Source organism: Magnolia sinica, chromosome 18 (assembly GCF_029962835.1).
Source record: "Magnolia sinica isolate HGM2019 chromosome 18, MsV1, whole genome shotgun sequence".
Taxonomy (NCBI): domain Eukaryota; kingdom Viridiplantae; phylum Streptophyta; class Magnoliopsida; order Magnoliales; family Magnoliaceae; genus Magnolia; species Magnolia sinica.
Window position 1 is genome coordinate 8,580,133 of NC_080590.1, and position 27,967 is coordinate 8,608,099.

The window sequence follows — 27,967 nt, forward strand, 5'->3', positions numbered from 1 at the left end:
TCTTAATTGTTTGTATCACGCAATAAAACGATCTGTTGAAACGGATGAACGGCGTGGATGTAAGGCATATACATCACAGTTAGCCACACAGTCAGGGATCCACCCTGAAAGCCATGCCCACGACATAGCATCATTTCTTTCTTTCTTTTTTTTCAAATAAACTAACCAAGTGTCATGACAGGTGAGGATTCGACAATCAAGGTGGACCACGTGGATTATTAAAAAAGAAAAGAATGATTTCTTGTCAGATTGCACAAGTAGGGGCCATTCTCACGTGCTCACGTAGACACGAGTGATACTTGTGTAAGTTAGGACAGGCTCGTCAAGCTATCCCCACTCGATAGATTCCGCGCATCTAATTAAAATAGGCTAGTATCATCCATCAGGTTTGCCACACATGTAAATAGGACTGAATCATCGGCATATCTATGTAACCGTTCATTTATTTTTGGATAGGAGTTTCCGACTTGATGATCATCTAGATCTGATTTTTTGGATGTGGCACGTCCACTGCTGTGATCGGATCTGATCGGGGAACAAGTGCACCTCTTTTCCATGATTGAGGTGCGTTCAATTAGCTGTCCTCTTTGGGTCATGGCCCATCTAACTGATGACTCGTGAAATCAACGGTTCACAATCATTGCACGTGTGTTGTGCAGGTGGTGGACGTGGTTTGGATTACCCGTCCCGCTTTGCACTGATTTCTCATTTGTAAGTTTTCATATCGTATTAACAGAGCCTTTGAAGACTCGCTCTCGCTGAGTTATAGAGAAGGATAGGGAGTTGTTAAAAAAGATAGAATCGAAAATCAGTTATTACCCCCCGGTATTACCTGTGTTACCTAACCGTGAATGTTTTATATATCAACGCTGGCCATGCATTTTTTTCAGCTCATTTTAAAATGTTATACCAAAATTTAAGTAGATTTTGATTCAAAACTCTGGTGGACCACACTTGAAAAAGTAATAAATGACCATTAAAAACTTTTTTAGGTCACAAAAGTTTTGGATCAATCTAATCTTTATATTTTCCCTTCATCCAGGTCTAGTTGACTTTATCAACAGGTTGGATGATGGATCTGCTTAATGGTGAGCTCAGGGAAGTTTTTAATGGTACACCTTTAATAACCACTGTTTCCATTGGTGTGATCCACTTGAGATTTGGATATGCATAATATAACCACTGTTTCTAGTGGTGTGATCCACTTGAGATTTGGATATACTTATTTTTTGGACCACGTACTAAAATGAGCTGTAAAAATGGATAGACAGCATAGATATATAACATATCATCAATGTAGGCCCACTGTGGGTGTTAACACTCAATCCGCCGCTGCTGCGAAGGATGGAAGCAGTTGCATCTTAAAGCCTTTAGCAGGAACTTCCAGGGAATTACGTGGGGCTTACCTATATTTGTAAGATATCTACCTCATCCATCGGTTTTTCCAGTTTTTTTTAGGTTAGGGGAGCTAAAATGAGGTAGATCCAATGCCTATTATTGAAACTTCCTTCATGTCCTCTGGTATTTATATATACGCTATTCATAGAGTCATTCTTACTAAGATAAATTGAAAAAACAAAAATAAAGTTTTGGATCAAGCTGATATTTGTCTATTTCCAAACTACTAGTCTAATAGTTATGATCATCAAATCTAAGTGATTTGAGGGGATATGCAATCAAAGATAGGCTCCACATGCTGGACGGTCTACACCGATTCTCGGACCTCTCTAGTATATATACGTTATACGGACTGTCCATTTCAAAACCAAAAATCATATGATAAATCAACATGGATTGTCCATTTCCCAAACCACCAATTTGATTGTTAGGATCCTTCAATCAAAGTAATTTAAGGGGGTGGGCAATCAAAGGTGGGAACATGATGGACTGTCCATATCAATGCTTCGACCTCTTTAACTAGAATTTCCAAAACTAGTAATATGATGGTTAGGATCATCCAATGGAATTGATTTCAAAGGGATGGGCAATCACAAGTGACCTCTAAATAGACTGTTTGGCATTAATGTTTAGATCGTTTGAACAGATGCAAGTCTATGTATTGTACAGTTTTTTTTATTTTTTTTTTTAGTCGTTAAATCGAGGGCTTAAATTGAGGGCGTCATGTGTGCCGATGCATATGATGGGACCCGTCTGCCAAATGGATGGATGGTGATAACCAAATGATGACTTTTTATTATGTAATGTGGATAGGTGCAAACAAGCCTGTCCACTCCTTTTGGGCCAAAAATATGGGCCTCATGTGTGTTACATGTATGATGGACCCATTTATCGTGATTTGCATGGATAGTGATAGACTAAATGATGATTTTTTATTATTATTATTTTTTAATGTATGTGATGTTCAGAACATGTGGAAATGGATCTATCTCCTCTTTTTTAGACCCATAAATGTGGTCCCCACATGTGTTAATGGTGGATCCATTCGCATTAATTTGCATGGATTGTGAAGGACCAAATGATGATTTTTTTAATTTTTATGTATGTGATGTTTGGAATAGGTACAAACAGTTCGTCTACTTTTTTTTGGACTCATAAATGTGGATCCTGTGAGTGTTGATGTGTATGGTGGGCTTCATTTGCATGGGGTTTGATGAGTGGTGCTTGAAACATGTACAAGCTCACCATACCCTCCTTTGGACACAATTTGAACACAGAATTTCACACTAGTATGCAGTAGCATAAACCAATGTAGGAAAATGAGTTATATATGAAAAATAGACCAAAAAAACAAACTCTATTTACACAGTAAACACATTACTATGCATATGGATTCCTAGCAGAATACCTCCTTAGCATTTCTGGTTGGAGATTTTTCTCACCCATAATCAGAAAACATATATTTGATGCTGAATCAGGTGATTTGAAGATTGAAATTGGCAGGTTATGTTGTCAAAGCATTGGAAGTGTTACTGAACATCTGAGACACTCTTATCTACCACTGAGCGATGAGTTGGAACTTAACACAGTGAAAAGCCAGCTATCTGTTTTTAGCTGATGGAGAAAAGGTCAAGGGCCAAGACACTCATCACGAGGAACCTTCTATTCTGTGAGATTGTCATTCTGCTATCAAGTACATTTCAAAGGTTTTCCAATCAGAAAGAATCATTAGGGATCACAGTCGATTCCACCATTTCAAAGATTGCTGGTGAGGCAGCTGAATCTTCAGGTTTTTTTACTGCAATCTTTTAGGATCAACATTGTAAAGTTTCACATTGGACAAATCTCATAGCGGCCCACCTTAAATACATTTTTATTTCCATCTGGTTGGAACTAGACCAACCTGACCACCCAACAGAAACAAGGTATCAAGCACCATTATACAGACATGTACAAACAATACAACCTTCATTTGTATGAGAGTATTTCAGAGGTAATTTTGTGGAGAGGAACAAACTTCTTAAATTCATCCATGATACACGCCCATGACAACAGCTACATGAAACTAGGAAAATCAATTATAAAGCAAATCGTGCCACATAACTCCAACTTTACAAGATGGCAGTGCAATCAGCCATCCAACGTCATACACCAGACCCAATCTTTCATCTATGGCCAAGGCCCCACTGCAGATGGTTACAGTATCAAAAGTGCATTGCGTGTTGGAGCATCATATAGAAAGCCACTCAAAGCTTTGCTATAGCTGAGACAGCCAGATCTGATCTGAGTGGAAGCTTTAAATTTTTCCATTCCTCATCGTCCACCTTGGAGAAATACTGATCCACCATCTCGTCATTAACCAGCTCTAACTTAGAAGGTTCCCACTGCAAAATCAAGCACAAAAAAAAAAAAAAAAAAAAAAAAAAAAAGGAAAAACGGAAAAAAGAAAAGAAAGGCCATGCCCAGAAAATTCATCAAATATGGTAAAGGAAAAGAGGGGATAGGAGATAAAAGAGATTGTTCTTCAACCTTCGGGTTTTTGTCCTTGTCCAACAGTATAGCCCTGCAACCCTGCAAGAGAATGTTTTTTTTTTTTTTAATAATATTTTTTAAAAAAAAAAAAAAGAAGGAAAGTTCAAATAAGGAACAGAATATATGAAGATTAATTGCTAGAGATTGTTCGGGAGACCTCAAAGAAATCCTTGCTGACTTCTCCTCGGAAGACGTGGCAGCAAATTCTGTACTCTCGGATTAGGCACTGACCGACGCTTTGCAACCTTCCTTCTCTGATCTGGAATTGCATGAAGAGTAGTTTAGGACAAAATGAGTAGAAAGCTTATATTTCAGCAGTAAGATGTTGATTTGAGATGTTCTAGGTAAGGGTGTGTTTGGTTGCACCAAATTTCATAAAATATCATGAAATTTGCACCAAAATAGACTGATTAATCATGAATTTCATGATATTTGATGCACCCAAACGCACCCTAGACCACAGAGGAGTCAGTATGGTTCTAGACTTGTTTTTATGTACCTAAATAACTGCCATTTCGATATTTTAATGATAAGGTTTGAACTCCAGATTGTATATAGCATGCATGCTTAAGCAACAGCTGAGTACCAAGATTTGGAAGTGTTAACTGTTTGTTTTAAATATAGTACATTTCTTCTTCTTCTTTTTCTCACTTCTGCATTTGGTCAAAGTTTCTTTTGACTTTTTAATCATATATTTATATCTGAAGCAACTCCATTATCTTCTGAAGGCCAAACCATATCACTTCATTACTGGAACTGAAAGCTTGCCTTCTCTAAAAGCATCACATCTTTCATGGCTTTGACTCTTATTGATCAAGAGGCGCCTTAGGCTCTGATCTTATCAACTGACCTGCCACCTTGGATTTTTTTTAATTATCTTTTTGGGTGGAAATCAAGATCTTTGTTGTCAACTCCTGCGTGGGATTTTATTTTATTTTTTTGGTTCCAACTGTTTTGGTGATTTTCATAAAACTTATCCAAATAAACCATTATACAGACACATGAAATGGTGAAGACATATTGTAAGCGTGTTGAAACCTTACCGATCTAAGAGAAACCTTAAGACCTATGGGAGATGCCTTCTTCAGTGACTTAATTGTCTTGGTGATCCACTCATCGGGTCCCTTTGTAGCCTCTTTCTCCTACATCAATCAGACACCATTACCATGCCTAACATCCAAGGTATGAAAGAAGGGTTAGTTACGGCCATTATATAACGGTAACAATGGCCACCGTTACACAAAAAATGCCTCGTAATAGCCCATTACGCCCCCTGTAACAGCCACAACGGCCTCATAGAGGGAGGGAGGCAGGGAGGGAGGGGGAGAGAGAGTAATGGTGATTACAGCCCGTATCGTAAGGGTAACAGGGGTAGCCATTACGGTCACCGTTAACATTACGGAATACATTGCTAAGATCTCTCTCCATGGCTAGAACATCAAGAAACCAAATAGAAATTGAAAATGGCAAAAGGTTAAAAGAGGAAAGCTTTCAAAAAATCATTTTCTACATAGAAATTCTTCACTTTATCGATAAAGGGAATTTTTTGCTTCATCAACTTACAAGTGCAGATAAAATTTCTTCAACTGTTCTCTTGGAGAAGCACCTGTCTATAGTATCCATTCTGCAACCACTCCACAAACCATCAACATAAATCAAAGCAAATGCTGATATCCAGGTGATATATTGTTCCAATGGAGAGACCAGATTACATATGGTTTAAATTTAAAACTGAAATCAGCAACATGTGCTGCACTAATCTTTTGGCAGCACTATCAGACAGAATGAGATGGATGGTTATTTTCTGAAATGCAAGATATCAAGGTATCAAAATTGAATGCCACCCATTGCCTTTTTCATGGGATCTATTCTTCTAACAGATGGCCTGCATAAAAGATAAAAACTCTTTTATATCCTCATGGTATTGATAAAAAAAAAAAAAATGTTTCTAAAGGGAAGTCACAAGTAGTTCAATGTTTATGGACTATAGTTATCAATGACTGTTAGATGATTGCATCTACTGGGACTTTGGGAGATCTTTGTCCCTTTCATTAGTTGTATCCGTTCTTTATTTTTTGCAATAAACCTGTCCTTATCATCATCATCTCCCCGGCTATTTATCATCAGATTTACAAGAAGAAGAGAAGAGAGAAAGAGAGAGAGTCAATGACAGCAACTTTGGTGACTGATGCCTAAGGATGACAGCTTCAACATCCCCATCGACTTAGTAAATTTTGGCCTTGATGGAACAGATACTGCAATTATCTTTGCATGGAAATCCAACTTCAGTTTACTTCAAAATTGCTTAAAAGAATAGAATGTAGAAAAGAGGATAGAAGGAACTGAAAGACATGCTTTCCCATGACAGCAATCTAAGTAAATAACAAACTTACCTATAACAAGCACTTTTTTCTTTCAATGGCGCACATTGTGAAAACTCATCAATAATTGCAGAAACAATGTTCGGATCCGCTGTATCCACCTTAAATAGTGCTGCTTCCAGCAAAGGCAATCCCTGTTACTGATAAAAGGAAAATTACAAAGTATCCCTTGCAACCATGCTTAGGAGTGGCAATGTGTCAGGCCATGCCAGGGTTTGCCCCAGCCCGCCCCTCCTCCCCTGAGCCCTTGCCTTGGCCTTCGCCCTACCAGGTCGTCAGGCCAGGACTCTAAGGCTAGGACAAGCTGGGGCCAGCCTTGTAAGGAAAAGAGAGGATAAAAAGGTGGATCTCATATGGGTGCATTATCCTAGCTGTCCCCAAGTTGGGTTGGATCACATTGTGTAGGTGACCTGCCCAAAAAATATGCCAATTCACAAATTGCACGTCCACAGCTCACAAAACAAGTGAACAGCCAAGAAAAAACCGACCAAGTTTTTCTTAGCTGTCCATTTGTTTCTAACACCATGGCCCACATTTTGAGTGATTTCACCTGTGCATCGGCATGGCCAGACCCTCAGGATGGATGAACTAGATTTCACACTTGTGAGCAACACATATTGGATCTCACACTTGTGTGCAGCACAGTGCATGTCTCAGTAACCAATCCAGGCTGTGCTGACCACTCAATCAGCCCGACCCAGGCACCAGGTGTGGATGGCCTGGCTCTTGGGCCAAGTTAGGGGCCCAGGCTCTGGCCCATTGCTACCCCTGACATGCTGCTTCTAGGAGCAAGATGAGATATTTTATCATTGAACACGTTATCCCAGAAATAGACCCACGTTGTAGAAATCATGCAGGTCACTAAACATCCTTGTTTGCTAATAGAGGTATGCCGACTAAGAATATGGATGAGGAATGATAATATACAGCTCTCATTGCAGAAGTTCTTTGTCACTCCAACTAAGAACATGGCAAACGTGTGTGGTGACTGGGACTATTGATCTAGACTACCACCATGTGCATAGCTATATACAGAGAGAAGAGAGGATTGGACTCTGGTATCGATTGATCAGTAGCCTGCAAAAGGAATTGTTAGAACTGCCAATGTTCAACCAGCATAACTCACAAAGACTGTATGTTAAGAGTTGTCCAATTGTCATGGTATAGAGGGAGCTGCATAGAACTATGAAGAAAGCTGCATTTTAGCATTGCTCATAAGGTTTTTTTTTCTTTTTTCTTTTTTCCTTTTTTTTTTCGTTCCGAGGTTCAGTCCACATAAGGTGACTAGTAGAGCGGATAATAACATTGGCAAATGCCAATAAGAATATTCTTTTAACAACATATTTATTTATTAAATTATTAAGAAATTGGCAAAGATTGCCCAATAAAAATAATTTTTCTAAAACAGATAATTTTCTTAGGAAAACTTGTATTTCATCCTATCTATCAAGGAGGCATATACCTTGGAAGAGACAAAGTGTGTTGCAAGTCCACATGCAAGCATTTCAGCACCATCCAACCTTGTACCAGTAAGACCAAGATATTCACCTGGAAAAATATAGATTTGGAGAATTAATTCTAGAAGTAGTTGAAACTTGGCAGAAATTCACAAGGTCTTCCAAGATTGTTGAAAATATGTCAGGAAACAATCAAATTTTAAATAGACCCAAGTCATAAAAATAAAAATCATGAAAAATAACAATCAGACACATCTAACACATCTTGAAATGTCTAGTGTAGAACAAGCATCTAAGGAGAATGTGCAACTAGCAACAAGAAACCACACAATACAGCAAAAATGAGCCAGGAGAAGGAGTACTGCCGAAGAGGACAACGTGGCTTCCTCTTTTGCCCCTTTTCATAGAAGTGCTGAGAAAGAAAGCATCCAAAATAAAATAAAATAAAACAGCACTCCAATTCCTCAATAAAATGTCACTCAAGTGATGTGGGACTCAGTTGGGGATGCCAAATGCAACTACACGGGCATTCGCATCTACCAATAAAATACATACGGGGCATCTAGATAGCACAAGGCTATGATGATAGTGGTGATGATGTAAGAGGCATCTACCCTTAATTCAGAGTAGAATATCAAGTTACAGCAGTTTCAAGCAGTGCTCAAAAATGCTGTTGTAAAAAGGTAAATTTCCGAACACCCCTTGCAGCTCAAATTTTTATAGAGAATTAATAACCAGACATGCCTTGAAATACTTTCAAACATTAATTTTACAACAATCTGAAATTTACAAGAATATCTGCTGACAACTTCATGCATAACTAAAGCTCATAATCATTACGCATGCAACTATAACCAGTATCTATGTAGCACAAGTCAAAATATCAGCATGGTAGTAACAAACGGTTGTTTGGTAATGTCTTTTTTCAGAAATGATTTCATCTGTTGATATCGCAAGAAACTTTCAACTTGTTTGGTGTCTTCCATCAAGAGACAGTGGCAGAAGTTGTTGGCAGTGTGCACTGTGCAGCTAACAGTTAGTGGGAGATGCTAGAAGAATATAGATTAAAGAGTGTAGCAGAAGTGCAGCAATTTAAGGTCTAACCTGGTGGCCTCAAATCCAGTGTTCCCAGCTTAATCAAACCATGTTTAGGTGAAATATCACATCAAGAAGATAGCGACAAACCATAAAAATGATTTACTATCAACTCTGTCGATAGGATGCTGACAAACTTGCAATGGCAGTATATTGCACAAGCTTCCTTCTTCTTTTTTCTACCTTTGATAGGTAGGTTGGATTGGGACAAGCTTGGAAACGCAGATAAGAAGCGGGAAGTGGAGATTGATTGAAGTGGGGTGTTAGAAATCAATGCCAATTTACTTGTAAGAAGTTGAAGATGTCGACTCCAACTTGAATCCTCTCCTAGAATTTTGGATGTCAAACAAACTAAAACATAAAATTTAAAAATATTTTTTTTTTTAAATGATTTTATCATAGTATATCAATAAAACCAGGCAAATTCTTCATCAAGCCAAATTCCCATAAGATTTTGGATGAGAAGCCAAGAACTGAAAGGGTCATAGATCACTTCATATATAGATGATTTTTGACAACAAAATACTGAACTAAAAGAACCAAAAATGTCTTCTCAACCCCCTATGGTTACCAAGAAAATAGCCCAATACTAAAATAAATTATTATATTTTGAAATGAGATATTCTATCTGTATTAAATCAAGCATAGATAACAATAAAATTGTCATTGAAAGTCAACTCAAAGTTGAAGATGTTACCAAAAAAGCCAGGGAGCCTGGACAGAAAATAAGAAGCCCCCGTATCTGGGAAATGTCCCAGTGCTGTTTCTGGCATGGCAAAAACCTACACAAAATTGCCTATAGATCATGCACTTGTCTGGTGAAAAGGAAAACTGGCACTCTAAGAACACGAGTATGTGATTACTTACATCGCATGTTAGAAGAGTGCAACTATATATTACCATTCAATATGCCCTATTGATTTAGTATCCTCTCTCATTAGATGGGAAACAATAATCTGAAATATTTTCAATAAAAGATAACGGGGACTTGTGGCAAATGAATAGATCTAACACTGAAATCAAATAGCTGGAACAAGGCTATGATGTCGATAAATAGATCTAGCAAATTTTAAATTTCAATGGTCAAGCTTTATGCATTCTTGAAGCACATACATTTCGAACATGAAAATATATTAGTTGGACTTCATTGCGGAAATGTATGGCCTATCTATCATTCTCTAGATGATGAATTAATAGGTTCCTGTTTGAAATAAGAAACCCTGAGAGAGAGAGAGAGAGAGAGAGAGAGAGAGAGAGAGAGAGAGAGAGAGAGAGAGTATTAGTCTTTTTTTCTCCTTTTTTTCTTTTTCTTTTTTTTTTAAAAAAAAAAAGGAAAAACATCACATTTTATAGGAAAACAAAAGGTAATTAAAATGATAGAAATATTCCAGCAATGGCTTTTGAAATGGCTCAAGCGGGAACTCATGATCCAGTGATTCATCCCGTTTACATGACTTCCGTAGCAACTATGTTGGCTATTAGGGATACAATCAAGAGGAACAAAAATGAGAAGCAATGTAGAAATCAACATAAACAAATATTTAGGATATAGAACACAGTCATAGAAAGTTTATACAAATGCAGGAATCAGAGTTCACTACCGTGCAGAAGTTAATACCAACTTGCATATGTTTTCTTCCTTTCATTTTAAACAATAGATCTATTACAATAAAAAAGGAGCATGAATGTGTATTTTCAGAAGTGAATTCCCTAAAAATAAATCCGTAACCCAAAGAAAAATAAAGAAAGATCATGACACTGCATACATATTACCCAGCAATGGAAGAATGTCAATTGAACCCAAAAACAGCTGGCACCAGCGTGCAATACAATTTTACCATAAGCCTTCATATCCAACATTGGTATCTGATGCAGGGAAAAGCGTGAAATAATAGTGAAGAAGATCACCGTCTTCCTCAAGTAATCAAGACCTTAAATCCACAAGGCAAGTTCTTAAGTCCACAAGAAGAAAGAGAGAATTCGATTAATTTAATTGAATAATAATATAAGATTTCTCAATTACATCACTTATATGAATGACCCCAAAACCCTAATTCAGTTAGAGATTACACGAAATAACAAAATCTCCCCAAAAGCTAAATTTGCTAAAAATAAAAATGTCCAATAAGATCTTACCAGAACATTCCCAGCATTGTTACAAGCAACTTCTAAAAAAGACGAAAATCCTAAAACTATAAAAATAGGGAAATACAACAATAACAGAAATTACCAAAAATAGTAAAATTTCCTAAAATCTCAATTTTAACCCTGAAGAAGTGTTTTTTCTCGTGAAACGGACATCTTCGGCCGGCGTAGCTAGTTGGTTGACCCTGGATGCACCATTACATAAAGATTGATAGGTCATGCGTTTCGTGACGATGCTCGGATCAAAAGTTACGGTTGTTTTATGATCAATACTTTGAACAACAATTCTCCATATTTGGAATGAATCTCTTTGAACCAGACATGCTTGGGGCCAATTATGTCATGCCCTACGAAGGACCGGGCCCAGTTCTGACGGACTACTTCCACTTTCATTCAGGCTTCTTTTGGTCCAAATGTGCTAAGAATGTATCTGCAGCCCACTCTACATTAGTATCCACATAAAATACTTCCAGCTTCCAAGAATGATGGTGTAGCTTGACTTGAAGAAATGTATTCGAGTAGATCGGCTTTCCTAACGGGCTGTTTTGATTGGTGGAAATAAAAAAGTAACAAAGGAAATGAAATTGATTTCTTCATATGCGATGGTTTCCCTCATTTGTGAAAGACAGGAGGATGGAGGAAATTGATTTCCTTTTCTTCAAATTTCCTAAGATTTCCTCTATAAAGGGTCATTTCCTTTTCCATGCTCGGACGTAAAGAAAAGGAAACTTTTCGAGGAAGTTGATTTCCTTTTCCTCAGATTTCTTCTATAAAGGGTAATTTCCTTTTTCATACCAGGACCTAAAGAAAAGGAAACTTTTCCTTTTCCACACTTTTCCTCAGATGTGACGTTTTCCTTTCCTCAGCTACTATTTGGCTTCCACCATTCCATGGTAGATTTGCATTAAGGCCACCATTGTCTCTGTATAAAATGTATTAGGACTAATGAGTATGACCTAGCCAAAGTAATCTTTCATTTTCCTAATCCATCCTAATATATTCAAAATATTTCCTAAAAATTCTATGCACCTTCAAGTAATTAGCATGAAGCTTATGGTTTTATGCTCCCTCTCTGAACCCCACATTCCCACTCTTGCTGCTCACCAGCATGGTCATAAAGAATATCTAATTCATTGAAATGAGTAATGCATCAGAATCCCAAACAAGCAAAGATTAACCACTTAAACTGTGAAATGAAACCAAAGTCTTGACCACCAGTGGAATGATTAGCTTGTCTAATTACAAGTCTGCACTTTGCAAATGGAAACAGAGCATCAAAACATTATTCTGGTATCTCTACAACAAGAACTAGCTGAGGCGATTCTCATAATAAAAATGTCAGCAACAGGTATGAAACTTAGAGGGGTTTAGGCAACAACGATTTTCAAGCAGTAAAATACAATAATATTAAAAGTTACTGGTTTTCAGAACTGCCTGCTAGTTCAGAAATTCTGAGAAATGAAAACACTTTTCACAATCGAATTATTGGTCTGTTAACCAAAAAAGGAAAAAAGAAAAAATATCTACTTTGAAAGGTGCAAAATTCTATAGCAATTTCAAGTTCTATAAAAGGGAGAGGAAGTACCGAATTCTCTGTGGCAACTCGGAACTTCCCATGTATGGAAAGTCCAGCCCCTCCTCCCATGACGAATCCATTAAGAATTGAAACCTTGAACCATGTTTCTTAATTAGTATTGAAAATTTTTGTATTTTACAAATAAAGAAAAAGAGAACTGGACTTTGCACTCCTAAACATGCAATTCTCAATGTGGAGTAACCACGAAGAAAATGCCAAAATTAAAGATGTACCACCTGAATTTTCCTGTATGTTGCCAATATATAATTAATGATGTATTCAGCCCAAGCAACTTTTGCACCGAAACTCCAATGACCTGATGTGTACAAGTAAATCTATCAAAAGCAGCATAAAAATTGAGGGAAACATCATAAAACATTCAATACATTGACTAAATATCACCAAAAATAAAATTTTAAAAAAATAATAAAAAAATCCATTGCAAGTACAGTATTATATCCTGTCATTAAAGGATTTGTCACGAGCTAGAAAAGAAACATCTACCAGTGGTTACGAAATGGGCCACAGCTAGAACATCACCACCAGCACAGAACGCCCTTCCTTTCCCCTGCAACCATTTGAAACACAAAAATTAAAAACATGTCAGATAAAAATTTTGCAAAGAAAAAAAAAAGTAAAGACAATGCAAACCAAGAAAACTAAAGATTACAAGGCATTTGTAAAAGGAAAGGAGATCAATTAGTAAACAAACAGAAAACTAAAGATCAGAAGGCATTTGTAAAAAGAGAGAATATCAATGAGTAAACAAACATACATCTAGATTCGTAAGACTGTAAGGACAATTTAGCAATGAGTTGTGTAGTGCTAAGGAGAAGTTGACGAGGTAATTTGAGGCGCATTTCCCAATGCGGTAAACATGCAAAGATTCAGGCGAGGCATTAGGTGGGTGCCAGTGCAAACAAGCCCTGGCCCAAAAATCAGGCTGGTCCACTCATGAACTGGGGCCATGTGTATGAGCGAAGTGGAAAGTTGGAGAAAAAATGACCTGTACAAGTATGGTCACCGTGATGAATGGACGTTGATTTTGGGGCCAAGACATGTCCATCGATCCTCCCACCTGATGACATGCTTGGATCCTGCACATGTGAGCCACCTTGGCATTTGTGCTGCATGTGGTACAAATCTTCACTTTAATATCTCTTCACATGAATTGCCTCATCATTTCTCATCATACATCAAATATATTATATATCAGGCCTGGCAGGAAGATGAGAAGTGATTTTGAGCAAACTGAAAAATCTAATTTGTTAGCTTTCTGACGGAAACTTGTAAAAGAAAAGGAAAGTTTAAAGACTAACAATTCAGGAAAAAAATGAACACAGGCCAAATATTTTTTTTTCAAATGGTAATTGATAAGTTCATTAAAGGGCAAGACAGAACTATCCCAGAGGATACAAGTTGCCAAGAGCTATTCCACCATGTCACCCTGTTAAGGAAAAAGACAAAACGCCACATGATTATCGCATCGAGCAATAACCAGGCTGCAAAAAATTATATCTGTTTACACTTTATACATCACAGTCGCATAAAATTATGACTCTTCTTTCCTTTAAAATCGCCAGAAAAGAGCAACCAACCAAGGAAATGGAAGGAAACAAAGAGCGCATGCATACACGAATGCAATTAAACATGGACACTTACGTGCCAATGCTGGATGCGTGACTCTATCAAAGATGTCATGTATCTAATTCCAACAGTGGTTAGTGGAATTCTCCACATTCACTCCACTCCGCAATTTCTGCATGGATTGTATCAACTGATTATGAGTCCAGTGCAATAGTACCTTCACAATCACCAGCTTGACATCGGAATCCTCTTCGTACACATTGAAAAGCTTCCTTAACTGATAAAGCTGAAATGCAGCATCACACAGAGTAATCAGTTCATCAAACCAATAGTCATGTCAGAATAGGCTGGATCTTCGCACCACACATCGCTTGTAATAACTAAAAAGAATTCTACTGTCATGCATGCTTCATAGAAGCTTTATGAAGTGCCAACCCCCACCATCAAAATGGCAAACATGTAAGGTGACCAGGACCATTGATCACCATGTGGATGGAACATACGCCAAAACCATGGTGATTGGGCAACTCCTACCACCTCATTGCCATGAGTTTCTCCCACTCAGTGTTAGACCATTGCCCTGTTTTGAGACATATATCAGAGTGGCTAACACACTCTGATCTCCTTGCCTTTCCGACTACAGTCTATCTGTGTTGTGGTCCACCAAATCAACAGTCCTGATCACTGGGCAGAAGTGCTGCATGCAACATAGCACATGGTAGGTTTCCTCCAAATATAAATTTCATAATACGTACTTCATAAATTAAAAAAGAAACTTTAAGATGTAGAACTCGCTTAAACAGATGGGCATTTTCAATCAACATGGAAATTTGGAGTCAAAGAAATGTACTGTCTATAGATTCGGTTTGTGGGGATAAGCAACAGTAGAAAATTGACAGCAACCCAAATGGTTATCCAGCGGACCCCACCAACGTACCATTTGATATGAGAGAGCATTCAATTGCTGCGGTCTATTTAGTATCAGTGTCCTTACACATGAGTTCTCTTCTACCAAAATCTGGCAAACCATGAAAGAGAGGTAACGATAAATCAACCGTTCTAACTTTCAAATCGCGTTTATAAATAAATTAATTAAAATAAAATTTTTTTTAAAAAAAAAAAAAGAAAGGAAAAAAAAAAGAAGAAGAAGAAGAAGAATAAGAATAACTGAATATTTTCCTAAAGATTGAGATAGGTGCTGAAACATAAGTGGAGGGTTGTATGATAAACTCGGGTTTTCAGCATGTATAAGTGGAGCAAGTGGGATCCATTGTTCAGAATCCAAACAGTTGATATATGGGCCTTAATTGGATGGCCCATGGGCCATGCACCTAAAATTCCCAAGGCTGGAGGAATCCTCACCCTTCCATGGGTGGCCAACAAATGGATCATTGAGAAATTTACATATTTCATGAACTACCATGAAAATTTCTCACGATTAGAGGAACTTCTCCATAAAATTAATGACATACACAAATGGACATCTGAGAATCAATATGAATAATCCAACTAATGGTCTACTTTGTACAACATGTCTCTAAGGAACCATTTTGAACAGATAACGTAATGCAGGGGCATTTTCACATTGGGCTCGAGTGGGGTTGCCTATGGAATGCAGGGGCAAACTCGGGGTGGGCGGCCTGTGTGAGGCAGGTGGCTCGTGTGAGGGGGGTGGCTCGTGTGAGGAGGTACCCATGTGATTTGGGGCCCACGAGGGGAGTTCGGCCGAGGTCCTAACCCATGAGATGTGGGGCCTGGGCTATGAGATAAAGGGATTGATTCACCATGTTCTAACAGTTCGAGCTTTTAGAGCAAATGGTTAATTGCCCTGTATCAAATTGGTATCAGAGCGGGAGGTCTCATGTTCAAGACTCCTCACCAGGGGTGATTAATGCAGGGGCATTTTCACACCAGGCTCGAGTGGGGTTGCTTGTGTGATGCAGGGGCACACTCAGGGTGGGTGGCCTATGTGAGGCGGGGTGATCAATATAATCTTTTCATGCGTTTAACTTAATGATGGTACTGATTGATAATGTAACTGACTATGCATCTAGGAGCACACACTAAGAGCATTGGCACCACCTGGGTGCACATGGCCATTTCCCCTAATTAGGATCCCGCAATCAATAAGGTTCCTAGCCCATCTAGGCAAGGCCACTCAAATCAATGACCACTTTCAATGCTTTGGGACAATGATGCATAAGAGTGGAGAGATTCAGAAGGATATTGCCCATGGAATTCAAGCTGGGTAGAAGAAATGGAGATGTTGTTGGTCTTGAATTCGGCCACGCGGGATGCGTGTGAGGTTTGCAGGTGTGCCAGAACCAATTAGGTCCGATTCAAACCATGACCGCCGACCCCTAGCGTCAAGATAGAGTGCTGCTCAGTCGTAACTCGACCAATTGTCTATTTAACCAACTGTCAGGTGCACTATCAGGCGACTTGCAAAGGTTGGGGCTTTTACTTCTATGAGTTTTTTTTTTGCCTTGAAAATCAAGGACTTTCGAAGGTGCAACAATTGTATAGTTGAATGAACGAAAAATAGATGGAAGATGGATTTGCAAAAATGAGCGATACTTACCACTACAATGGGATCACTAACTTGACTGAGAACAGCAAGATGCTTCGTGGAGCAACGTGCTAATGAGAGAGGTTGAGGGTTGAGGTAATGCCGATAATTACAACTACAATCAACCTAGCGTATGAGCATAGATGGACAATTTTTAAAACTAAGGTCTTCTTTCAAATCCAGCATGCAAGCACAGATGGAAGGGAATTACAGCTGCCAACTATCACTAAAGTCGATCCAGCGTATGCGTAGGGATGAACTGGACTACTCCTAGAAGCTAAACATCCCACGGCGATGAGCAATGAGAATGGTGAACTAAACTAAGGTAAGATAAACAGCACTGTGCTAGTTTGATTGAGTTTTGTTTTGACTGATCGAATGAGGATCCTTCTCTTCGAATATGTATTTGCTATTTATAGCCTTCCTTGATGAAATGCAAGGATAACCGCCTGTCCACATGGCGCTTTTGCATGTAACCATCTGGGAAAGAGTGACAACCTTTTCTCAATCATGTTTTGCCCTTTGCTGAATGCTCATTGCGAGCTTCAGCACTGATGTGATCTTAACGGTTTCTCATACTCATCCAGAAATTGCGTAAACGCTAAGGCTCTTTGAAGATATGACCAATCTCTTTTATCTCCAGCGCATGCTCCAAAGATATCCTGTATGCCACGTAGCTTATTCTCCACCGTTGATCTGGTTCTGTCATATTTTGAATTAGGAATGAATTCATTCGAAGGAACATTGGAGCAGCACCCATAGTTAATAAGACGAGGAAAAGTAGACTTAGATGGTCCGGTCATGTGCAACGGAGACCAAGAACTGTGCCGATTAGGAGTGAGCTGGTTTAAGTTAAAGGCTCTACAAGGGCAAGGGGAAGGCCCAAAAGGACATGGACAGAGGTAGTAAGAAAATACTTAGATAGTGTATAATCTAATCGAAGGTATGGCCCTTGATGGAGCAGCGTACCCAATTAATTTGGATAAGGCTTACATGATTATGATGAAGAACCAGTGGACGACACTTGTAGTAGACAAATGTTCACATCCATCTCAATGGACACCAATGTTCACATCCATCTCAGTGGACCCCACTTGGCCAACATGTCATGTGTATACAATATCTGAGCGGCCGGAAAGGTTGGCCCTAACATTGACAGCAAAAGAAATCAAGACAACCTGTTCATTAAGCGGGCCACACTTTATGAAACCGTAGAAAATATGGACGGCCAAGGCCAATAGATTGAGTCAATGCATACGAGTGGACCATCTGATGAATCGATGGACCTGATTTATGCAATCAATGTTCAATCTGGTGGGACCAACCTTTTCACTGGCTCGGATGATGCATACAATTGACATGTTGGCCGCGTACAATTCAATGGACAGTAACTCCACTGTACATTGAGATGAATGTGAACATCCCCCTCTCTACCCTTCTCTCTTCTCTCTGTACTAATTAACAAGAACCCAGAGCCATAGAGAGAGATGAAAATTCAAAAATACCTGATCCTCGACGCCTTTTCTTTCATCGCGGGAGGCCATCATACTCTATCTCCTCTAATCACACCGGTAAGAAATGAGAATAGGGAGTGAGAAAGAGGTCCTCTGGGACAGAAAAGACTTGCGTACCTCGCGGAGGTACCTGCCAGGGTAAAGTGGGTGGATCCCTGACTGTGGGGCCCACCTTGATGCATTTTCCTTACATCCATGCCGTCCATATGTTTTGACAGATCATTTGAGGGTATGATCCGAAGAATGAAGTAGATACAACTCTCAGGTGGACCCCACCACAGGAAAAGGTGGAGATTGACAATTAAAAACTTATGTCGGGCCACCAGTTTTGAATCGGAAGCGGATTGGCTGGTGTACCATACACCACTAATTTGTGGGTACGTGGCCTGCCTCCAGCTGCGAATTGTCCGAATGGTTGAAAGGAGGTCAAAGTTACATGGGCCCATAATAATATATTTATTGTATCTACGCCGTTCATCCATTTGGAGAGATCATTTTATATCTTGATGCCAAATATGAGTAATTTGCTAAGCTCAAATGGACCACACCATTCTCACCGTTAAAACATTCGTAGGCTTGCCGTGAAGTTTAATTTCTATCCAATTTGTTCATACGGTCACATATAATTGAAGAGAAAAAACAAATATAATATTAATCCAAAATTTCTATGACCCCTGATAGGGTTTCAATGGCAGGCATTGTCTGAAGCCTGAGACGAGCTCACCAAGTGGATGAACGGTTTGGATATAGATCATACCTCGTGACGGGACCCACATAACTTGGTGACGTGGACACACGAGCCACATCGGTGGTGTTTGGCACACCAGCCATTCCGCTTCCTTTTGAATCAAAGCTGTATTTAGATAGTCGCTTCATCTAGGTTTTTATGACCTCACAAAAAAGTTGGAAAATAAACATTTCGGGACCCTAAGAAGTTTTTAGCTGTGGATATTCAATCACAGATGTTTCCTGTGGCTTAGTCCACCTAAGATTTGTATTTACTTCATTTTTTATATCATACCCTAAAATGTGCCGTGAAAACATACCGATGGCATCCATGAAAGCACATACATCACAGTGGGCCCACAATCCAGGATCCACCAACCTCGGCGGGTCCTTGCTCTTACTCCGGTGGTAGACTCTTAGGAGTTTCAACACCATCAAGGGTTCGAGTACCCAGAGGTGGTAAAATCCCACTTCGGCGTAAGAGTGCAGTGGTGTATGTATATGTGTTAAAATAAAATAAAAAAATTGAAATTAAAAATATTTAAATGTAAAATTTTAAAAAAAAAAAAAAAAAAAAAAAAACACCGCCTAAGTTTCATGGAATAATGTGATTCTTTGTAATTCTTATGAGGCGCATCGGATGAATGAATTTAATTGATTATGAACATTTGCCTTAGGTGTGGCTCATCGGACTTCTGTATGGCCATGATTTTATGCTCCAAAATGAAAATGATGCAGGGGCCTGAAGAATGGGGGGGATTTTATGTATATGTCAACCCACGTGGCTCACGAAGTGAAAAGTACGTTAGACCGGCAAGTTTGAGATGATGGACCCGAATCAACACGTCTTAGGCCGCGTGTAAAATAATAAAAAGCTGTGGACCCGCTAAATAGTCGGTGGGACATCCACCCCGTCCATCAGGTGAAGCCCCACCATGCTAGACCCGGAGGCCAAAAGTCATCTGGATCCACAACAAAGCAAACAATGATATGGTACGCCAACGCAGGGATAAACGTAATGACGTCCATCACAGTCTTCTTTGAGGATGACTAACGTCCGTCACGGTCTTCTACGAGGGTGACTTCTCTGAATTCACCGAGCTTCTCTGGGCTCGGGGTGTACACCGAATTGAACTGAGTCACGCTGGCCTCAGCTCAACTCGGCTCAGCCACTGTCTCCAGCTCAAACTCAGCTCACCTCGGTTTGGCCAGCAGATCAGTCCTGCTCGAGTTGTTCGAGCCACAATCAAGCCTCCATGGCATTTTCACAAACATATGCCATGCACTTTCAACTTTTCACTGTGTGTAAAACAACAACAACTGTTTATAAGTATTTTACACCTTACAAGCAATATCAAAATCAAAAAAAAAAATGATATTTGTTTCTTATACATACCTTCCTTACTACTAGCTGACACTTCGTTGAGTCATTTCATCAAACACTTAGTGAGCAACATCAATATCAAAGTAGCCAAGTCATCGAACTAATTCGATCCGAGTTCGATTGAAGTTGGGGTTCAATCTGAGTCAAGTCAAGCTCAAGCAAGCTCAAACTCGGTTTGAAATTTTTTCGAGCTCAAAAAAATCGGCTCGACTCGGCTCGAACTCAGCTTCGAACTGAGTCAAATTGAGCTTTTTTGAGTCAAGTCGAGCAAGCTAAATGAGCTAATTCAGTTCGTGTAACCCCCCCTACTCTGGACTCCTCACCGAGACTTTTTGTAAAAAAAAAAAAAAATAGAAATAAATTCTATAAAATTTGTAATTTGATTGATCGATTAATTCTACAATCCTTTAAATATGGATACAAGTCTTGGAAGAAATTTCAAAATTAAACTACAATTAAAACTCTCTAAAATTCGTAACTTACTATAAATAGTAAATTTATTTTTTATAGTAAATATCCTGCTTAACATGTTATTTTCTTAATTATTCTAAGCATTCTTCATGTTGGACACAACTTCTAAAGCCGAAAGGATAAAGAGTTATAATCAAACTAAAACTTACTAAAAATAGTGAAAACAGAAATAAGCGTGGAAAAATAGTGAAAACGGAAATAAATGTTCATCGATATGATGAAATCTTGCAAATTCGGCATGGGCAACCCGGCATATCCAGGTTGGCCAGGTAAAGTAGCTCGTCCTACCCAAAATCATATATGGTATGTTGAGTAACTCATTTCAATTTATGAGATATGCTTGTTTTAAGGTTCAGACTGTCTTGATGACTTCTACCTCCGATCGGGCCTTCTCTGGTCCATTCTGGACATGAAAATGTCTGCAGCCCACTCTACATCAAGTTCCGCCAAGGTGTGTATGTTTCTTTAAACCCTTCATCATGAGTGAATCACCTGGATGATGAGAAAATCCAAAAGCAACATGATTCAAAACTCAAGTGGGCCACTTCGCCGGAATTGAAGGGGTTTTGGTGCAACTTTACATTGTTTCGAGTGATATGGCTCATCTTAGTTTTTTATCTGGCTAATATAAGGGACCCCACTCTGGATGCTGGATGGAGTGGATGCATACAACTTGATGGCCCAACAGAGATTGGGTGTTCAAGGAGACCATGTACCCAACAGTCTTTCGGGGCCCTCGCAATGTCCCTATGTCGCCCACTCCCTATTTCAGTTTTGCTGGCTCATGTGAGAACTAAAACTCAAGTGGGCCACACCACATAAAATGCTACCATTCAAACCTTACTGGGCCACCTTAAAGTTTATATCCCATCCAACCCATTCACAAGGTGATTTCCATTCGGCTGAATAGCAAACGCGAATATCAGCCTGATCTAAAACTCATGTACACCCCAAGAAGGTTCCAACGGCAGGAGCTCAATTCTACTCTTTTTTTAGAGTGGCTCGTGAATTTTAAAGTTTATTTTGACTTAATTATACCAAGCTCGTACAATTTCTTAATCCATGAAATTTTACATGGTGTGGTCCGCTTGAGCTTTGTATCTAACTTATGTTTGGGCTCACGTTCTACAACTGAGCTGGTGAAACAGATGAACCGGAGTAAATATAACACATTCATCTTGGTAGGCCAACACAGCCTATGTCTACAGGACCAGCAGCTAGGGCCTGAAGGCAATCCACGTCCCTCTAGGGCTCCTAGCAAACATTCCTTGGCCCGAAAGTCAGCCCAATCCATCACGTGGGCTGCCTGTTAGCAGCCATCGTGAACGGTTGTCCATGAATTCACAAGGCCTGATTTTTGGGCTAGAGAATGGCTCTAGATGGATGACCGAGTCCCGCGCGTGTGCCATTTGAGGCTTACTCCCACGAGTCTTATCCACGGGTCAATATTGGAGGCCACCGTCGGCCTCACCTCACAGCAAGCGTGTGAAATGTCGCACGCGTCACAAGTCGCCACTATCCATCACGTGTTGACGATCGTGGCCATGTACTTGCCCACAATCAGGCCTTCTAACTACTGGGTTATACCTTTCACGACGGCTGGCACGTGGAGCCCGCGTAATAAATCGACCAGGTTTGAAATCTGGACACGGATTAGGTGAGACATGGCAACAGCTTAGCTAGTGAGGCCTTGGCCGTGGGGCCACCTTGATGTACGTGTTTTATATCCACGCCATCTATCCATTTTGCCTTATCATTTTAAGGCATGATTTTAAAAAATCAGGCAGAATCAAACCTTAGGTCAACCACATTAGAGATTGAATTCCACAGGTAAAAACTTCTTATATGCTGCAAAAGTTTTGGATCAAGCTGTTATTTGCGTTTTCCCTTCATTGAAGTCTGTTTGTATTTGCCTTTTCAAGAACAAATAAACATTAAAGTGGGCGTTAAGATGTTTTTACATGTGGGTGTTCAATCACCATTGTTTTTTCAGTGGTATGGCCACTAAGATTTGGATCTTCTTCATTTTTGGTATGATGCTCTAAAATGGTCTGCGAAACAGATGGACATCATAGATATACAACACATATATCGAGGTGGCCCCTAAAGTGAGGGCTTCACCCACTAAGCTATTATCCTGCTTGTGCCCACCCAAGGCTCAATTATTTTCTCAAATATCACAAATATATACTAATTTAAGATATTAAAATTAATTTAGTAATAAAATTCAAATACATGTAAATACTATAAAATGTTAATGCATTTCTTTAATAGGATTCCAATTCAAATTTATGTAAATATAATATATAATTTCAATGCATTTCAAATACAAACTTCCAAGCAAATCCTAGAAATGATGGAGCCAGATGAATGCAAATTGCATCTAGTCCCAGATCCAACTCCCAAACGAACCCTAGTTATTCCATGACAAAAAGACTTGAACAGACAAGGCTAGGATGGAGTCAACCCAATGTGGATTGCATATAGTGCCCGTGGTGCACGTTGGATAAGAATTTTAAACACAAAAAACAGAGATGAAAGTTATCTAATATATTAGAAGATCCTACTTGCCATTCAACCAAACACTTCATGTTTGGAATCCAATATGATCATGGAAAAATCATCAAATAATTATAAGCATAGTAATGAGCTGAATTTGAGTTGAGGTCAGCCCAACTCCTACCCAATTGATTAATGGGTTGAAAAACATAACCCTAACACAACCTAGTATCCATTACCTGGAGGCCCAAACCAGCTTGCTTAAAATTATAGCCTGATTCAACCTCCTAAGTCTTAATCCGACCTTATATAGCAACTGCAATATTTTTTATTAGGTTTATTGGCTCTTCATAGAGTTATAACATTTATGGAGCTTCCATAAAAGCAGATTCAACAAACCAACGGTTTGGATTCCTAAACCAACCATTGGCTCACTTAAAATGATTAAATATTCATTTGTTCTTTAAAATTTTAATTAAAGAAAACAAAATAAAATAAAACAAAACAAAACCAAAAAGACACAAGCTAATAATAAAGCTATGACAAAGATAATTTTGCTTTAGGTATGAGTTGGGTTTGGTTATTCAACTGGCACATTGATTCAATATATGGATGACTTAAGGGCTACTCATTACTTTAAATGGACTACCATTTTGCTGAGCTTAACCTGCAACCCAACTGGAGTGATCACCCAACTAGAGTGAATAACACGCAAAGAACAACAGGGAGTCATTAGAGGGTGGATTAGGTGAGACCCCTGCCTCGCCAAGACTTGCGGCCCCTACCGTGGGGCCAACCTTGATGTATGTATTCGTCAACCACACCATCCAACTATTTTTTCAGATCATTGTAGGATTTCATTCCAAAATTGATGCAGATCTAATTATTAGGTAGAACATGTCATGGGAAACAGTGGTGATTGGCTGCCCTACCATTAAAAACTTCTTAGGGTGTACCTTAATGTTTCCTTAGTGTTTATTTGCTATCAAATCAGTTGATAAGGTGACATAAGGTTGGATATAGGGAAAAGAATAAATATAAGCTTCATCGCCCATTAAAAGTCAATCATCACCATTTCCTATGCTATGCTTATTTTTTGTGATAATGTGGTGAAATGATTTGGAAAACAGATGAGGAGAGCAGGTTAAGTGCGGCCTGTGTCACCCAACACTCTTATTGTGGGACCTACCTTGATGCATGAATTCTATATCCATGCCATCCATCACCTTTACATGATTATTTTTGGGCATGAGCCCCAAAATGAAACAATCCAAATTTGGGTTCCAGTCCTAGGCTCTAAGGAGTTTCAACACTAGGTCTTGGGTTCGAAACCCATAGGTGGTGAAATCCCACTACGGTGTACATGGGTGTGTGTAATAATAATAATAAACAATAGGTTAACCATACCATAATAAGCTACAAAAGTTTTGAATCAAGTAATGATTTATTTGACCTTATTAACAGGTTGGATGGTAAATAAATATTACAATGGGTGTGGACATTCAATCATTATTGTCTCTTACAATATCCCTTACATCATATTTGGACCTACTTCTAGCTCCTGTCCAAAAAATAGGGTGGATTGGGTAATACCCCGCCATGAGAGACAGACTGTCCTATTAGGGGATTCGTGGGATCCACTGAGATATTTTTATTTTATTCACACTTTTCAATCATTTTGACAGATTATTTGAAGGCATGAGTTCTAAACGGAAGTGGATTGAAGGCTCAAGTAGACCACACCAAAGAAAGAAATGGAGATTGAATCCCAACCATTAAAGGAAAATGTAAAAACCAGCTTAATTCAAAACGTTTCTCACCCAAGTGAATTTTCAGAAGCAAGCTTTTAATCTCCGTTGCTTTATATGGTGTGGTTTAATTGAGCCTTCACTTTGCTTTTTTACCCATCCCTCAAAATTGTTCCGGGAAAATAGATGAATGTGGATAAAACATATATATTATGGGCCCACCGATTCCTTGATACGACCGTCCGCCTCTAGCGAGGCCCTGTAGGGTTAGTGCCCAACTGGCGCCCCCTTTTATCTGAAAACACACGGATGGACGGCGTGGATAGGTGGCCCATGGTATTAGCTGCACCGTCTTGCTTGAGGTCAGGGCCGCACCTAATCCGCTCCCTCCTTGTAGACGCTCGCTACGTGACGCTTTCAAGAAAGAAATAAGGTGGGCCAGTACACGTGGCGAGAAGCCTGGAACATACACCTCATCTCCGCGACACGTGGCGTGCGACGCGGCAGCGTATGGCGACTTTGCGCGACATGTAATTTCTGCAGGACTATATAATAATAGGAGGAGGTGCCCGACTTCAACAGGAAGAACGAGTTTTGCTCGAGTTTTTTGCTTCTGTTAAGAATATCGGGTTTTGCTTGATTGAGAGGGAAAGGCTGAAAAGAAGGAAAGATGCAGGCTGTGAAAGAGAAGGTGAGCAATGCAGCCAGTGTAGCCAAAGAGCATATCGACATTTACAAAGCTAAGGTAGAAGAAAAGGTATGCACGTATCTTCTACCGTTCTTTCTTGACCAATATTACTTGGGAGATCCGATTACATACAGCCAACGGTACCACAAGTTGCTGTACCGTACTGTCGTTCCTGCCAATTTGCCTTTTTTGTGAAAATCAGTACCATCAAAATGGTACGGGCCACCTTGAAGGTCACTACTATTGAAAATCAGGCTGATTTATTCACTAGGTGAATCACATCACAAATCAGACCGTTGGTCATCAGTTGATTCCCCTGATGAATGAAGCGGTCTGATTTTTGCGCTAGTGATATTCATGGTAGGGCCTACAGTTTTGATGGTACAGATGTCCTATACAATCAGCATGTTGGTGGAGAACGTGGCACGATACCACATGTTGTGATCGTTGTCCAGCAATCCCAGTTGGGATCATATGGGCGGCTCGGATTTGAGATGATACCATGTCATAGCACCCAGCATCCGATACTTCCGTGTAAAAATGAGTCCCTACCTTTACCAAAACGCCCATGCACGGCAGCGGAAACATTGGTATTTCTGAGGGCACAGTGGTCTTTTTACCCAAGCGTAACTGAGTAATGTTTGTAACATGGCAGGCTGAGAAAGCTAGTGCGAGGAACGAAACCGAGAAGGAAATAGCGCATGAGCGAAGGAAGGCCAAAGAAGCTGAAGCCAAGATGGAGATGCACGCGGCCAAGGTCGAGCACAAGGCCAACAAGGAGAACGCCAAGCATGCTCACGCCGTCGGCACCCATGCTCACCACTACCTGGTCGGAGCCGCGCATCCTACCGCAGGGGCTGCAGTGGTCCAGACCACCCGTCCGGAAGACCAGCTCGTTGCCACACACGAACACCACGGCCACCACTACCCTCCTGGCGCACTGCCTTCTACGACCGGGGCCGTCGACCCATCGTACCCAGCCGTCGGCACCCCTGCTCACCACTACCCGGTCGGAGCCGCGCATCCTACCGCAGGGGCTGCAGTGGTCCAGACCACCTGTCCGGAAGACCAGCTCGTTGCCACACACGAACACCACGGCCACCACTACCCTCCTGGCGCACTGGCTCCAACGACCGGGGCCGTCGACCCATCGTACCCAGCTGCTGGGTACCCTCCGGCTGAGAAGTACCTCTAGATCTAGATTAGCCAGTTATGAGATTCACGGACCATGACCTCTGTTGTGGTTGCTTCGTGCCGGGTCTCTCTCTCTCTCTCTCTCTCTCTCTCTCTCTCTTCAATGTAATTTGGGTCATTACTTTTACATGTAAGAGACGGTAGCATGTTTGATGTTATTACAGTGGTTAGGATCTGTTTTATCATGTGTGATGTCTGCTTCTTTTTTTAATCTTAGAAGGCCCGATGTCAAGGTTGATCATCGGACCCTTCACTGTTAAGTTCGGACCATATGGATCCTGGATCCCATTTGAGGGGGGAGCATTTCTCTGAACTCGACACTTTTCAAACAATCCGGGCATTCAAGAGGGTTTTGACCGTACTAGCCTTTTGGTATGACCCAAAGTTCCAAAAATCTATCCTCTCAAATATATTCTTTTCACTTTTGAGAATTAGATGATGGCTCCCGTTTGGAGCTTCTTCTTCTTCCTGCGGTTTCCTCCTCTTTTTAGGGCCTGTTTGTTTTTCGGGTGAAATGGTAAATGCAACGTAAAAAAGTAATAATTACTTCCCCTTGCATTTACAACTTACTTGATTTGATTACTTACTTTTTGACACGAAAACCAAGAATATTACAAAATATTTGTGGGTCCCACTGTGATGCATTTCGCTTATCGACACCGTTCATCCATTATTTCAGTTGAATTCATAGCATGAGTAAAAAATTGAGGCATATCCAATACTCAATTGGATCACGTCATACAAAAAAAGGAATCGAATACTTACCGTTAAAAACTTTGTAGGGCCACTATTTCTTTTGGCGTGGGCCACTTGAGTGTCAGATCCGCCTCATTTTTTGTCTCATGCTCTAAAATATTGTAATAAAACAGACTTATGGAATGGATATATCATTGGCATTACCTTGCATTTCAAAAATTAAAATTACATCTTTTAAACCAATTTCACAGGCACAAATTCCCATGAATTTTCAAACGCTGTGAAATTGTAATAATTACTATTTTCC

At 39.8% G+C, this 27,967-nt stretch overlaps 2 protein-coding genes across 7 annotated transcripts; one reads left to right on the plus strand and one right to left on the minus strand.

Moving 5' to 3' along the window:
• Positions 1–3,247: 3,247 nt before the first annotated feature.
• Positions 3,248–18,481, minus strand: LOC131233559 (3-hydroxyisobutyryl-CoA hydrolase 1-like). Of its 6 annotated transcripts, XM_058230323.1 has the most exons (15): positions 18,246–18,476; positions 17,239–17,442; positions 15,109–15,189; positions 14,389–14,457; positions 13,089–13,152; positions 12,821–12,900; positions 12,594–12,677; positions 9,561–9,645; positions 7,774–7,859; positions 6,324–6,445; positions 5,494–5,563; positions 4,974–5,072; positions 4,088–4,189; positions 3,928–3,969; positions 3,248–3,782 (listed from the first exon to the last, which is right to left on the minus strand). In XM_058230323.1, the coding sequence occupies exons 3-15, from the start codon at positions 15,109–15,111 to the stop codon at positions 3,645–3,647; spliced, it is 1,044 nt and encodes a 347-aa protein (XP_058086306.1). In that variant the 5' UTR covers positions 15,112–15,189; positions 17,239–17,442; positions 18,246–18,476; the 3' UTR covers positions 3,248–3,644. The 6 variants fall into 6 exon arrangements, with proteins under 6 accessions (XP_058086306.1, XP_058086302.1, XP_058086303.1 ...); XM_058230319.1 differs by lacking the exon at positions 17,239–17,442 and having other exon boundaries at positions 18,246–18,478; XM_058230320.1 differs by lacking the exon at positions 17,239–17,442 and having other exon boundaries at positions 5,494–5,554; positions 18,246–18,474.
• Positions 18,482–25,653: 7,172 nt separating this feature from the next.
• On the plus strand, positions 25,654–27,149 carry LOC131233562 (late embryogenesis abundant protein 6). Its single transcript, XM_058230329.1, has 2 exons — positions 25,654–25,839; positions 26,426–27,149. Exons 1-2 carry the CDS (start codon positions 25,753–25,755, stop codon positions 26,963–26,965), a joined length of 627 nt encoding a protein of 208 aa, XP_058086312.1. The 5' UTR covers positions 25,654–25,752; the 3' UTR covers positions 26,966–27,149.
• The last annotated feature ends 818 nt before the right edge of the window (positions 27,150–27,967 follow it).

Coding starts and splice junctions, on each gene's coding strand:
- LOC131233559 (XM_058230319.1), bottom strand. CDS start 18,287: ATGATGGCCTCCCGCGATGAAAGAAAAGGCGTCGAGGATCAG. Junction 5,564..6,323: donor GAAAAAAGTGCTTGTTATAG/GTAAGTTTGTTA, acceptor TGGTTTGTGGAG/TGGTTGCAGAATGGATACTA. Junction 3,970..4,087: donor TCAGCAAGGATTTCTTTGAG/GTCTCCCGAACA, acceptor ATTCTCTTGCAG/GGTTGCAGGGCTATACTGTT.
- LOC131233562 (XM_058230329.1), top strand. CDS start 25,753: ATGCAGGCTGTGAAAGAGAAGGTGAGCAATGCAGCCAGTGTAGCCAAA. Junction 25,840..26,425: donor AAGCTAAGGTAGAAGAAAAG/GTATGCACGTAT, acceptor GTAACATGGCAG/GCTGAGAAAGCTAGTGCGAG.